At 38.4% G+C, this 14,827-nt stretch overlaps 1 protein-coding gene across 4 annotated transcripts in view; it reads right to left on the bottom strand.

Annotated features, from left to right (window-relative positions):
* The window catches only part of ank1b (ankyrin 1, erythrocytic b), a 103,025-nt gene that overhangs the window by 26,419 nt on the left and 61,779 nt on the right, over nt 1-14,827 (bottom strand). For 3 of the 4 annotated variants that reach the window (XM_041810597.1, XM_041810594.1, XM_041810596.1), the window contains exons 13-29: nt 14,418-14,516; nt 13,417-13,614; nt 12,977-13,075; nt 12,660-12,758; nt 12,235-12,432; nt 11,299-11,397; nt 10,913-11,011; nt 10,569-10,667; nt 8,707-8,799; nt 8,397-8,469; nt 8,205-8,225; nt 6,752-6,875; nt 6,467-6,530; nt 5,070-5,182; nt 2,742-2,966; nt 2,013-2,167; nt 1,474-1,685 (exon numbers count right to left, since the gene is read on the bottom strand). In XM_041810597.1, the coding sequence (XP_041666531.1) occupies nt 1,474-1,685; nt 2,013-2,167; nt 2,742-2,966; nt 5,070-5,182; nt 6,467-6,530; nt 6,752-6,875; nt 8,205-8,225; nt 8,397-8,469; nt 8,707-8,799; nt 10,569-10,667; nt 10,913-11,011; nt 11,299-11,397; nt 12,235-12,432; nt 12,660-12,758; nt 12,977-13,075; nt 13,417-13,614; nt 14,418-14,516 (2,070 nt within the window). The remainder of the gene's footprint in view (nt 1-1,473; nt 1,686-2,012; nt 2,168-2,741; nt 2,967-5,069; nt 5,183-6,466; nt 6,531-6,751; nt 6,876-8,204; nt 8,226-8,396; nt 8,470-8,706; nt 8,800-10,568; nt 10,668-10,912; nt 11,012-11,298; nt 11,398-12,234; nt 12,433-12,659; nt 12,759-12,976; nt 13,076-13,416; nt 13,615-14,417; nt 14,517-14,827) is intronic. The other variant, XM_041810595.1, reaches the window with a different exon arrangement.

Here is a 14,827-nt window from a genome sequence, read left to right as displayed (position 1 = left end):
AAAAACCTGAAATGAAGAACCCATAATCCTACATAAAAATTCTGTCATGACAAACACAGCCAAGCGGAGGTGTGGTGTGAAAGGAGACAGTCAGCATAAGTGTTTGCCAAGCTTCCATATGTGTGTCTGTGGAGGTCTGGATGAGTGACAGTCAGCCACACGATTGCCAAAAGCTTCCATTTGGCAGGACAGACACCACGTGTTGCAAAGGCTTATCATAGTGAGGTATGGTATTAAAGACTGAGGTGCTCCTTAGGTTATTCCACCAAGCCCTTTTGAAACCATGTATACAGAGTAATATAGTAAACTTCTTGACTATTCTGCCAATTAAGAAACACTTTTATTAATTTCACTTAAAGAAATCTATTTTCTGTTTTAGTTTTCTTAATGGCCTGAAGAGAGCAGGGCGAAGCTGAAAAAGTTTTTGGTAAAATCTGATGAAACCATGACAATACTGTTCTATTAATGTATTGAATTGTACCATAGAAAACAAAAATACACAGTAATTTGTTCTGAAGGCATGAACACTGATCACTGCTGATACATATATAAATATCTATCACGCTGAATTTAATTTTCTTTTACAAAGAATTTTACATCATTCAACAAGGTTTCCAATAGTTTCAAAAGTAATTTACAAGGGCCACACAAATGTTATCAATTCAATGCAAACTTTCATATTTTACCTAACTGTTAACAAGCTTTCTTGGCATTTCATAGTGTTTTTTTTTAAATAAATGCTTTAAAAACAGAAGTTTGTTTCAATTGTATTTTATTTTATTGTATAACTTTCCTAAAGATATTGCATATATTATCTAACATGTACATGGTCTGCAAAACAGATTTAAAAAAAATGCACCCCTCAGCCAGCTGTTTAAAAACATGGATCAAAGTTACAGTGTCATGTAGAAGACACTTTAATCCAAAGCAACATACGTAGGTGTTCTTGGCAATAAGGACCTTGCCCAAGGATTGGCACAGGATACTGATCGTATCACAGTCAGTGACACAAACCACTGAGCTATCCAGCCATATTAAATAGATCAAAATATGACTTTGTAGACTGACTGTAGATGTATCAACACAGCTCACTTGTGCCCACAAACATCAATATAAACCAATGCAGGGTAATACAAAAAGTCAATTTTGCATTCAGTTACTACTTCTGCTTTTTCAGGTTAATTGGCAAACATACAGAACATCTGTCCAATCACAGCATGCTCAGGTAAAGATGCTGCTATGGACCATTGAGTCACAGCCTGAGACTCAGCTGTGTTGTCTTTCAAACATCTGTTGTCAGTAACTTTTGAAAAGCACCAGATTGTTTTGTTGAACAAGCAGCTTTTCAAATATCATGTTATTTCTTTTTATTTTATACCTCCAATACATGCAATTGCCATCATTTCTGCTCACTTATAGTTCATGTTTTTCCCTCTCTTGTATCTTTGCTCAGACTTCTCCTTTTCTTTGTACCTGCAGTCCCAGTCTCACTCTCTTGGTCACAGCTGTTTCAGGGAAGATGGCCTCCACATGGGGCACAAGTTTACTGGTCAACCTGCCACCTTCTGGGCCAATCAGATCACTCTCCTGCTGAATTCGAGAGACCACAGCAAAGTAGAGCGGGAAGTCAGTGGAGATGATCCGACGGATTCGCTTCTTCTCCAGCTCGTCTTGACTCTCCAGGTCTGAAAACAGGAGGAGGAGAGAGGAGAACGAAAAAGACACAAAGGACGCAAAAGAAAAACACAATAAGAGAGAACATTAAAGAGAGGAACAAATGACAAGTAGTTTTATACAGCTACAACTGAGCCTCATAGACTCCACTTTCAAACACATGTTCAGGTGAGACTAAATGTAATTCTGTGTCCTTGCTTAGACTCCCCTTCTAGAAAAAAGTATCCCCTCTATGTGCCCTTGTTCTGCAGCTCAAGGGTCATGCATCAAAATTAGAAATGACTCATCTGCAACCATGCAAGGTTTTAGAGAAAGTCATTCATTACAATCACACTGACCTTCATCCATGCCATTCAGAATAGTTTCTAGCACTTCGTCACCATAGCGATTGCGGTGTTCTTTCCAGACAGAACCATTTTCACTGCGGAGGACTACAAGCTCTCTGTCCCCTCGGCCCAGTGAGGCAAAGTGGGGGATTTCAACTATTACGGGCCTTGAAAAGAAAAAACAAGCATAAATTTTAATCTGATCCAGAGGGTGCACTGTACATGTTTATGGTAAAAAGAAAAAAAAAAAAGATTGGAAGCAAAAATAAACACATCTATTGTTGGGTTCAGTTTTTGCTTCTGAGGTTGTCATGTTAAACATGATCTCCCAAAGAGACACATATCTAGTTATGTCCACTAGATGGCGTAATAAGGTTATTCTTATTTTGTGGTTAATGGATCAATGACAGCAGATAACACTGGCTGCAGCTCTCTCTTTTGATTATCTTGCACATATCTGGTTCAAGTTATGGTCATTACAAAATATCTGCTTGATTTGACAAATTATTTCAATGATCTTAAAAGCATTTTCCTATATCTGTAAAAATTTGATGGGGAAAAAGATGATGGACATCAATTAAAAATAAAAAAATCACCACCATATCTCATACTCATTTTCAGAGACTGCAAATACACTGCAGACAAAAGCATTTAAAACCAAAAGCCGGCAATTAAGCTTTACTTGTAATAATATTCAGTCATCCAAGTATAGGAAAAATACCAAGAACAAAGCTAACTCACCCAAGGAACTGCATACTGGATGGCCCAAGGGAGATGATCCGGCTTGCAAGCCCTTCCCCTTCCACCAGAGGGGGTGGTGTGGTCAGTTTCTGAGGTTTGACCAAACGGCAGGTAATGCGTGTTGGGGCAGTGCACGTGCGAGGAGGAATGATAACTCTCAGGCCGTGGTGTCTGCTGCCTCTCATGGAGCCTCCTCGAGCATCCACCATGAAAGACACCAGGAAGCTAAAATTCATACCGACCGACAGACCGACAGTAACATTAAATCATTTAAATGATCCTTACCATCTTTATCAACATCTTTATCATACAATCATGATAAACAGGATTAAAAAAATGAACCACAAAGTGCTGGGCTTTCCAAAGAGAGATTCTCTCCACTGAATGAGACCAATGCATTTGTGTTTTATTCAGTGCTCTTATGAATGTGATCAATGTGATTGTATTTTGTGCAGAGTGATTCAAAGAGAAGAAAACATTCTAATATGTGTGTGCCCTTTTCATTTGATCATCTCAATATGGTAGGAGAGGACAGGCCATCTGGAGTGGTCACTAAGTGTGGCAAGAGCGGCATAAAAAGACTTTTAAAAGAGCCGCGTGCTGTTTGATCCTGCTGTAGACAAACTGCTTCATACAGACGTGTGTATGCGAGTGTGTGAAAGAGTGACTCGTCTTTTCTCATGAAGTCATCCTTCCCCTCCAACACCTGCACTTAATATTCTCACTTCAAATGCTGACTCATTGTGCTATGTATACACTATGACTAAGCAGACATAATAAGTCAATTCATGAACTTGCTCAATCCTGGGTTAAATTTATTAGAAAACAACACTTTTGTTTTCTTTTTGATTTACAAAATCCTCATGGTAACAGGGGGAGGGGGGATCACTTAACTGAAACAGTGTTATTTTAGGCTAGGTAGAGGGCTGGGTGGAGTATACTTACACCAATGATGGTCAATGATTACAAAAGTTAAAAATAAATGCATGCTAATATTTTGGAGTTTATGAATATGTCTTTTCTGTTTGTGTGGACCTTTCTGATGCAGACGGACTGTTTATGTTGGATTATTGTGATTTGGAAACAGTAGAGCTTCTAATGGAAATTGGAATGATTCTATTTCAGTGGTCCAACATACACATAGATTGTGGCCAGGCCCGCCCGTCCCTATACGCAGACCACATACACACAATGCGTAGGGCCTCATCATATGTGGGGGACCTTGCTTTGAGTTTATTTTTTTCTCACTCTCTGCACATCAGGCCTGTTTATACACAATAAATTTGATCAAGGTTATGTATATGAATTGGCCAAACATAAACTTTACTGGGCATCACAGAAATTAATCCTCAAAATACATATTTTTGAAGATCGGTGCCATGCCTGATAACTCAATAAGCAGGCAATGTCTGCTTGCTCTCCCTCTCTCTTCCTCTGCTGCTGAAATGCAATGTAAGGGGGCCTAATATCACAGTCTGCCTGGGGCCTCACTTTGGCCAAGGGCGGCCCTGATTGTGGCTTTTTTGTTGTTTTTGCATGCATTTTGATTTTGATTTGTAAATGATTCAAATGGCCAGGATCATAAGAATCATAACTTTCCAGCCATGTATGATATAAGTAATACTTACATACAGCAATTGTGTAAATGCTCATGACAATGAAGCAAAAGCACACAAACAGCAGGCTGTGAGACTTTCTAAATGGAAACTGGACTCTAGTTCTAGTTTACTGACTACTCGATGGGCTTTTGAACTGCAGGTCACACCTACATTCAAACAGTGATGGGAGAGGTTGCGATGGAGAATTGGCCATCAGTATTAGCAAATCCCATTCATACCCATCCATACACATTTGCACATCACCAACAAAGCAGTGGAAGCAAATTGTGGTTAAATGAAGGTCTCATGTAAAATATGGGACTTCGGCAATCGGAAAGTCATGGGATTAAACCCACAACCTTGAGACTGCAAGATGACCACCTCTACCTACTAAACCATAGTCGTCCAAGGTCTAAAGTTTTAATGTTAACATCGTTGTTAACTTCTGGTAATTCTGAACATATCCGATAGACTAAATTCTATCAAAGTTAGCATCTTTGTTAGTTTACTAACAAAATACAGTTTTTTATCAACTCTGCCCACTTTGTTTTTACACATTGCACTGTGAGCCCACCCTCGTTATCTTTTCAAACTAATTTAAGTTAACTTGTGGAGTTCACTTTTTTAATGAGGTGCCTAATAGGCAGTGTTGATGAATAATGTAAGTACATATAAGGACATTATATCAGTAGACTTTTACAACATGCAGCATTGTGTTTTGATAGCTGACCCGGTGTGAATGGGGCTGGCCACAGGGCTGACATTATCTGAAGTCTCTGTAGCAGGACTGCTTGGGATAAGAGAGTCTTCGTCATACTCCTTTGGCAGCGGGACTGGGGTGTGCTGAGGTCAGAGAAGGAGATAAAAGACAGACAAAATGAGAGGTGGTAAAATAACCAGGACTGATTAACACAGACAAAAGTTGCAGAAAATGCTAAGAAGAGCCAGGAAAATGGTATGGAAAAGTTGATGACAACAATACAGCACAATGAAAGCAGTGAGAAAGAAAAGAGTGAGGATGGGATTAGGCTGAGTGTAAAAAAAAGTAAGAGGAAAAGAGGAGAGAATCAAATAGAGGGGATGGAAAGAAAACAGAAACTCAAAACGAGCTAAACATATACATTTTAATACCATATTTAAAGGATGTACACTACAAGGGGGATATAATTTTGATTCAGAAATACATCCTTGTCTTGTCATCCTTGTCATGATATTAATGATGACGTTTCTGATGTCAAATATTGATAAAGAAAAGCATTCTGAGCAGATTTTCCTGACAAATTATACAATGTGTTGCTATGTACAGTGGCACCTATGACATGAAAAAAGGCAATGTGAACAGAGGTTAATTTGCCAAAGAAGAGTGTCAAAGGAAGGAAGTTTGATGATGAAGCATGTAGGGAGGTGAAACTGAAACCAAAATGTAGTTAATAACCATGTTAATCAAGCACATTACTTTATGGGAGAATTTAGTTTTTTTGGTCCATACTCCACGGTATATCATACATCATCATGAGTTGCCCTACATTTCCCACCACTTTTGTACAGCACCCACAAAACAGTACGAGTCAGTGTTAATTTTAGCAGCTATTTTTAATTTCAGTCTTAGTTTTAGTCTTTAAATGAAATGCATTTTAGTCTCATTTTAGTCATTTCTATCCTTTTTAATTTTAGTCTAGTTTTAGTTGATGAAAACTCAAAACATTTTAGTCTAGTTTTAATCCATAAAAAATCCTCACATTTTAGTCTTTACTTTTAGTCCAAGCATTTATTTTTTTGCCTAAATCTGGTACTAAATCATGGTAGTGTGTTCTATGCACCCTGTCAAACCTGGGGTCTCTGCTTTCTACAGCTGAGAGGCAGAATAGCTGCAACTGCAGTTTTTTGATAGATTTACCCACAGTGGAGAAATATCATGGATTTTGAATATCCAACGAAAACTACATTACATTTTAGTCTAGTTTTAGTCATCTTGATGAAATCTAAACCTAGTTTTTTGTTTTAGTCATCAAAGATCTATTTTTGTTAGTTTTAGTCTAGTTTTTGTCATGGAAAAAAGGCTGTCGATGAATGGTTTTAGTCATAGTTTTAGTCGACTAAATTAAAACTGCTAAAAGTCAAGCCTACCTGATCCAAAAGTACAGTCTCTGGAGACACACAAGGGATCCTTGGAATTGCAGGAGAATAAGGCCTGTGGGAGAGGCATACAGAATAATGTGAGACAGGAGACAATGGTTAATTTAAGCAAGCAATTCAATGAACCACTAAATCCCATTTTTACATCATCTATTATGTAAGGTGTTCATGAATATGTATCAGAACCAGTTGAAAATTCTACTTCTGCTGTCACCTGCAGCACCTAATTCATCAGACAGTAAAACGGCAAAAAAATGTGAGTACATGATGACTTACGTGGTACCCATGCCTCCCTCGAAGTCTCTAAGGGTTTTCTTTGGGGAGAGGAAGTCATCGTCCTGGTCCTTAAAGTCATCAAGCTTCAAATAGCGTGCACCATCCATCCCGAGCAACTCGTCTCCTGAGGGCATAATAAATTGGTCAGGAAAGGAAAAAGGAACAGAGAAGATAAGACGAAAAAACTGGCAAAGGACAGGTTGCACATAAAGAATTAAAGAGAAAAGGACAACACCAGGGGAAAAAAGGGCAGAATAAGGCTGATCTCAACTCTCAAGTTCTTCCACTCTGGTGTAAAAATAAGATTTCTTTCATGATTAAAATTCTGCCAATTGAATTCACTTTCCTCAGTGCAATTAGAATTCATGAATATTTGAAAATAGCTTGAACTTTAATTTGACCACTCTGCTTAAATCAAAATGAAATCACTCCATTCACATCTTGATAGAGGACCAGTAAAAGCTACAAGACCATCCTTCCCATCCCTTCACCTTCACGAGACCACAGAAAAAATGGCAACAAAGCAATTTAACATATTCAGGTCTTAGCAATGGAGACAGACCAACAACATCCAGAGCCAATGGAAACCAAAGTAGAGGATTGGTAAGACAGTGACTAGTAAGACAGTTTAGGACACTGCATGGACGGCAAACTGCAAGGCACCTGGTGACAGCTTTTTTTAGTGAGCATGCCCATTAAAGATGAAATCACATGTGGTGATGGTTGTTTCTGTGTAGGAGAAAATACCTCAATTATTAAGGAGGAATGGTATTAAATAATAATCAGAACAACAACAGTAAACTATATGCCACCAGACAAAACAGAGCTGTTTAGACAAATATTCAGAAGTACAAGCTGTACAGGAAAATAAAATGTTAAAGAAGAAACAATACAATTAAAAAGAAAAATTATTAAAGATGAAGTTTGCATGAAATAATGTCAAATTTGAGTTAATATTTTAATTTAAATTATTCTGAACAGAAAAATGGCAGAATAAACACCAACTGTGTGTTATATTTGTGAAGGGGTCACAGCTGGCTCAGCATGTGTGTAATTAGTGTATTGATCAATTGGGCTATAAAAGGTAAGACGATTCATTTTCTACTTGGATGGATTTGAAGGGAGCTTTTTGTCATTTGAATGCTGAAATCACTGGAGTTCTGTCTGCAATGAGTCCATGAACAGATGTGTGCTTAGAACGCTGGTGAAAAGGAAAATGTTTTAAACACATGCTGATGAAAAACAGACATTCTTAAATAAATCACTGAGCAATAGAGACTGAAGATAAGATGATAAGAGAGCAAACAGGGCTGGAGTTGAGAGCAGTCAGCAGAACTGATTAAAAGACAGTTAGAGACACACAGAGAAAAACGAGAAGTGCGTTTGCAATGAAGGCACAAGTTCACTATAGCCACCGGACCGGACAAGAGCAGAGATACAGACACAATCCTACCTAACGTTAGCTGGGCAACCCCTAAAAAACAAATGGAAAAGATATTATACACAGTCATTTACATTTTAGTATACATGATGGTACTAGGATGTGTTAGTTTACTTCCCCTTTAGGCTTCTACAAAACATTGAACTGGAGTTGAAAATGATTAATACTGTAAAGGAGAAATCTTCAACAAATTGCACTGCCCACCTTCATCCTCTGAAACATCCAAAATCTCATCTACTGTCTCCGGAAAGCTCATCCGGTGCTTCTCTGTAGTGATCTGTAAAAGAAGATAGAGGTTGTGTTAAGTGATGGGGCACAAAGAAACAGAGAGGATGGAGAGAAATGGAGAGCAAAGAAAGAATAGAAAAGAAATGCAGGATAATACTGAAAGCAGGTGACAGAGCTGAACCGGATCAAACAAGCGTTTGATCAAACATTAGTTTCATGGTGTGTCAGGGCTACTTCTTTTGCATAATGATGTAACTATGTGAACCATGCATGATGTGTTGCTCACCGCGGAGACGGACTCCTCGGTAACCAGTTTCAGCACGTCAATGACAGAGATATAACCCAGCCGCTTAGCAATACCGAGGGGAGAAGTCCCATTCTATTCAGAGAAAGATGAGACACATCATGCAAAATGTTTCCAGATATTTTAACTGTTCAAACAAAACAGAAAAAAAGCATTTTATACTTTTTATAGAGGGGATTCTATAAAAAAGTACATTTCAACTTGTTATTTAGCCAAATAATGTTAAAAAAGCCCATCATAGTTATTGTTTTTTAAAAACAGGCACAAAGTAAATACAAAGAGCTTTGAAATCAAAAAGCAAATGACTGGAGGCATGGTGCGCTTTAAGGTCTCTTTTTTAAACTGGTCTGTTGTTTACAAAAAAGAGAAGTTTCAAAACAACAGACTTAAAAATATCTTGTACATTGTCAAAAACATGTTTGATTTAATGTAAAACCATCATCCCAAACAAATCTCCAAGTAAGTATTTGTGTCTTATAAAATATGACATTGTGACTTACTTTCCTGTGGAATAAGCAGTGTTTAAAAAGTTAACACACTTAGAAAATAAGATACTGTATCATCAGCATAAAAGGACAAAGATATATAGAAGGCATACTAGTTTACTTAAGATCTGCCTAATACATTCAAGTTGCTAAACATTCCACATATGAGGTATAGCTATTAAATAATGTCACTGTACTTATGAGGATAAAACCACGTAGTTCACAGTCACACTAAGTGCTATATACAGTATTAAAGGTTGGGTATTCCTGCACAACTGCTGTAAGTTTCCAAGAAATGATGTCTTTAGTTCCCTGCTAGATACTGATGGAAGTGCACTTGCTTTTGCCAAGGCGTTAGAAAATGGTTAGTGTAAAAGTTGAGCAACTCAACTTAACTTGAAATTTTTGGTGAAACTGAACAAAGCAGCAGCCAAATCTTTTCATACATCAAGTGAGGAGTATAGGGAACCCTTAATGTCACTTGCATGTGTGTTTGAATGGCACAAAAGATTTTGTGAAGGCAGAGAGGATGTCTAAGATGATGAACAATCTGGGTGCCCATACATGTCAACATTTCTGAAAATATTTAACAAATTAAATTAATCAATTGAAATGATCAACATCTCAGTATAAGAATTATTTTGCATGAAAATTTGAACAGGACAAAAGTATGAGCAAAAGTTGTTCCAACACTTCTGAATCCTCATCAAAAGAAAAAAACACAAAAAAATTTGTGGAGACACTTTGGAACAAACTGAGTGGTTATATGAGATAAAACTTGGATATTCAAATATGATCCAATGACAAAACAGCAGCCAGTGCATTGGAAAACACTTCTGTCTCTGAGCATGAGGAAAGCATGATAAAACAAGTCCAAATTCAAGGCCATGTCTATTGCTTTCTTTCACATTAAGAGTATAATTTTGTCAAAGGTGAATCAACACTATTACAAACAGGTTCTAGAATAACTGTGAGAAAAAGCTAGTAGAAAAGACCACAGTTGTGGAAAATGGTTGTACTCTTCATCAAGACAATGCGCTGGCTCACACTGCGCTCTCAATAAAGCATTTTCTGGCCCCAAAACAAATCCCAGTGCTTGACTGCACTGCTTTGATCGGGGGAAGACCCGAATGCAGTGATGTGTTGATGCAGGAATGAAATTTTTTAATAAAATTGTATTACTGCATTAGTCTCATCTTTTTAATAGCCATACCTCGTAAGTGTCTCTTTTTTAAGGTTAAATTGCAAAAATAGAATTTTAGTGGGCTTTTCCCAAGAAATCAGTGCAAATACAAAGGAAATTCCCAGTTTATTTCAGAGAGGGATTGAAAGAGTTTTGATTTCCTGAAGATGTCTCACCGAAGTTATCTCATTTGGCTGGGCTCCGTGTTTTAACAAAAGAGTGACAATGTCGGTGTGGCCCTGCTGAGCTGCTTGGTGCAGAGGGGTATAGCCCATCTTGAGAAAAAAAGAAGAAGATGGTCAGACAACATAAGAAATACAAAGAACAAAACTTCCGCCTGTGATAATGGCACGTAAAACTAATACTGGCTCAATCATGTCAATTTCCTTAAATTTCCTGTTGGTTTTAGCGCCTTTTCATTATTTTCTTCATGGTGCTAAAATAAAGCGTCAAATAAGAAAACAAAAACACAGGTCACATTGTTTATTCATGTTATTCAAGAGGGAGTAAAGTTCTGTACCCTTGTCTTGCTATTCACATGAGCCTGTTGTTGCAGAAGGAACTTCACCATCTTGATGTTGCCATAGTGACAGGCCACATGAAGGGGTGTGTAACCCATCTGATGCGAGGAAAGACAGACAATAGGCTGTTGTTCAGTAGCTTCATTAATACCTCCTTGTATACAGCTTGGATCTTAAATGCACATTGCTCTTTTAAACACGTGTATACAAAATTTTCAAAAGACAGCAAACATCAAATATTTAAGCTAAGCCTTCAGGAATGACTGACCTCTGGTATGTACAAAAAAAGACAATTGTCAAGAAAGAAGATCCTCCATCGTTTTTTCATATCAGAAAATAATACACAGTGTATATTCCATGTAACAATAGAGGTAGTGTAACTTACTCGTGAGGCAGCATAAACTGAAGCTCCTTGTTTCACCAGTGTGTCAGCTATTCCAACATGACCTTCCTGAGCTACAAGATGCAGAGGGGTCAACCCATTCTACAAGACAGAGGGAATGGACAGGAAGGATAAGCATGTGAAATTGTATTTTACAAGTTTTAGAATTACATACTTCAATGACAGAACTAACCTGACACACCAGATATACTAGTACTGTTTCATACATCCATTGCATGGGACATATTCACGTTAATCTGAGAACCCTCCCACACAAAGCATCTGTAAGGTTAGGACTTTTCAGACAAATGTTCTGTCTGTCACATTCTTAACAGTGCAACAAAGAAAAAAAGATAGTGAGCATGTGCAGCTCCAGTAGAAGCCTGAACTCAGCAGATGGTCACTGTGCCGTAGTTTATGATCAGTGGAGTTTACCAATATAGGATGAAGGAGGACAGTCAGGAGCTACACCAGCGGTAGCCATTGTTAATACCAGCCTACAGTACAACTTAACCCTACCCGTAACTATCGCAAACTCATGCTGAAGCAGGTCGGGATGTCCTTTTTTTTTTAAATAAGGTAATGTGGTTCAATTCTGATTAAAACTACTTCTATACTACATCCAGGCTAAACGCTACGCTGGCAGCAACCATTGCTATCAGCTTCAAGTACAACTAAACCCCATCCTTTGCTTCTGCCTCGCTCTTATCAAATGACACTGATTGGTTTGGTCCATTTTCAGACCTGACAGAAACATTTTAGATTGGAGTTCTGTAAAATGGCTTTGCCTGATGACAGACATGGAGTCTAGCCAAACCCTCTGTTTCACAAGGTTATAACAGAACCTCCTTCAATATAAATCATTCATCAGCCTTCTTTAAAGGTGAACAACAATCTAAAGCAATTGCCACTCAGTCATGAACCATTTTGAGATAGTACCTTGTTCCCTAGATTAACATTGGCCTGTTTGGAGATAAGCAAGGCCACCATGTCGGGTCTCCCCTCCTGTGAAGCCAGGTGTAGGGGTGTGATGCCTTGAAGGGATTCTGCGTTGGGTGTCGCTCCATTCTGAAGCAGACAACTGGCCACTTCCATCTGGTTCTGCTTGGCTGCTATGTGTAGGGGGGTGTAACCATTCTGAAATGAAAAGCCAGGACAAACAAACAGGGGTGAGCATCAATTTTTAATCTTTAAACGGTTTAAAGACTGAGTGCTTAAGAGAAACAAGACTGTCACCTGATTGACAGCATGAGTAATAATCACATATTTATTTCATCTGTTTGATATGTGTGTCAACGATCAGCTCTCATGCTCTGTGATCGTCTGCTAATGCCAGTTAAAGCACACATATGTGATCGTCTTACTCGGGCAGTGCTGTGTGCAGATCCTCCCTTGCTGACCAGCAGTTTAACAACATCCAGGTTGTTGTGATGGACGGCCACATGAAGGGGTGTCAGACCATTCTGTTAAACACACAAACATACACATGTACACATATATACACCAAAAGACATTTCACATACAGATACACGTAAACACACAGAAACACATATATATGAAACACATACCATGATAGTCTATTTTAGCTGATAACCCAAATAAATCTCTATTGCCCTCCACAGCCTTGTGAAGAGTACTTTATTATTATTTTGTGTACTTCAGGGAGTACAGAGTGACTCACCTTCCCAGCTGCATTAGGGTTGGCTCCTCTTTCCAAAAGGAGCTCAGCAACATCCACTTTCCCATATTTAGAGGCCACATGGAGAGGAGTGAAGCCTTTCTACTCAAGCAAAAAAGGAGCAGGAAAAAGATATTTCATACTTGTCACTGTTTAATAGATTCATTGTTAATTAAAAAAGAAAAAAAAACATGATATCTCTTATGCAGCCAAAAATCTGTAATTTACTGATACTCTATATGAGAAAAGTATGTGTACAAATGGAAAAAAAATCTAAGATGAAAAAATATCTCTCTAAGCTTTTATTAAAGAAAGACATTTTCTCAAAGTACTTAATCTAGTCATTGCATCTCCACTGGGAAGTTTCCAATACAAGTCTTGAAGAAACTACAGTAAGGTCTCTCAGTGTACTAAGAGTAAGACTGTAACGGTTTCTACTCCACCTTTGTCATCTTTATCTGCTGTGCTCCAGCGTCTAGCAAGATCCGGATAGTGTGGACATGTCCTTCACGTGCTGAGATGTGAAGAGGAGTGTGGCCTGCAGTTGTTGCTGAGTCTGGGTTGGCCTTGTGCTCAAGCAGCAGCTTGACAAGCTCCTTGTGGCCCATGCGGGCTGCACAGTGTAGGGGTGTCTGATCATCCTGGACACACAGAGAAGGAGGTTTTAACCAGGGAAATAGACACTCTGTAGCAGAGGGGGCTGAGAAAGAAGCTACTAGCATTTCAACTTGAACATTTTGCAATCCCAGGAAGAACAATTCTACTTTCTGCTTTAAACCATCTATTCGGCAATTACAACTAATTCAAAAGGGAGTTGTGAATTCTAACCAGAACTACAAAGTCTGAGCACCTTGCACTAGTACTTAAATCTCTCCACTGACTCCAGGTTTTTTTTTGTTTATTTGGATTCCCATCAGCTTAAGCATCAATTGTAAGCTATTCCTCCTGGGTCCTGTGGTTCAAACAAGGACTAATTTTAAAATTCTATTGCATTCTATGGCTTCACTCCTCAGTACATCAAAGAAAAGCGTTACACCAGTTAGAAATCTCAGGTCCATAGACAGTGGCCTTTTGACCATACTACGTAAAAATTCCAAACAGGGGAAACTGCTTTCAGTTTTAATGCCCCAGCTAAATGGAACGTAGTGCCTGAGGAGCTAAGAAGGGGTCCAACACTTAAAACTTTTAAAAGTTAGAGCCCTTTGCAATACTATGACAGTTTTGTATTTGTTTTGCCACTTAATTCAAACCACATTGTGCTTCCCTATGTATGAAATGTTCTATGTAAGTAAAGTTTGAATAGACTTAACTTATGTAGATCTGAGGTAAGTACTGTATATACCTGAGGATGACTTACTGTAAATTTCTAAAGTTAAAAAAACAATAATAATCTCGTGATACTGGAACACAAAATTCTAATGTATTATTGCCACACAGTTTTTACCTTAGCCCTGGCATCCACTTGTGCTGCGTTCTGCAACAGGAACTGAGCAACTTCACAGTGTCCAGCTCTAGAGGCCATGTGGAGGGGAGTCTCCACTTTCTGGTGTACAAAATACAGAAAACAGGCAAATCATTGACACCTCATGTGTATTATGAATATTTGTAATTCTTTTAAACTTCAGGGCATACTCTGCCTCTATGGACAAATGTGATATTTTTACATATCATTTGTTTAGTAAGTCTTGACCAGGTTTATAAACAAAGTGACAATAAAATGACTTCATCCATCTAGGGTTTTAGGGTACAAAATTGAGCGCACAGTGCCTTGTCTGGCTATGCTCTCACGCTCACTCTGCAAGCTGCTCTTGCAACCCTCCTCCACCCCAGCTCCTCCTTTGTTCTGCTTCTGAC

The sequence above is a fragment of the Cheilinus undulatus genome, linkage group 17 (assembly GCF_018320785.1).
Source record: "Cheilinus undulatus linkage group 17, ASM1832078v1, whole genome shotgun sequence".
NCBI classification, from domain to species: Eukaryota; Metazoa; Chordata; class Actinopteri; order Labriformes; family Labridae; genus Cheilinus; species Cheilinus undulatus.
Note: the sequence above shows the minus strand (reverse complement) of the source record. Positions and strands in the feature narration are given on the sequence as shown.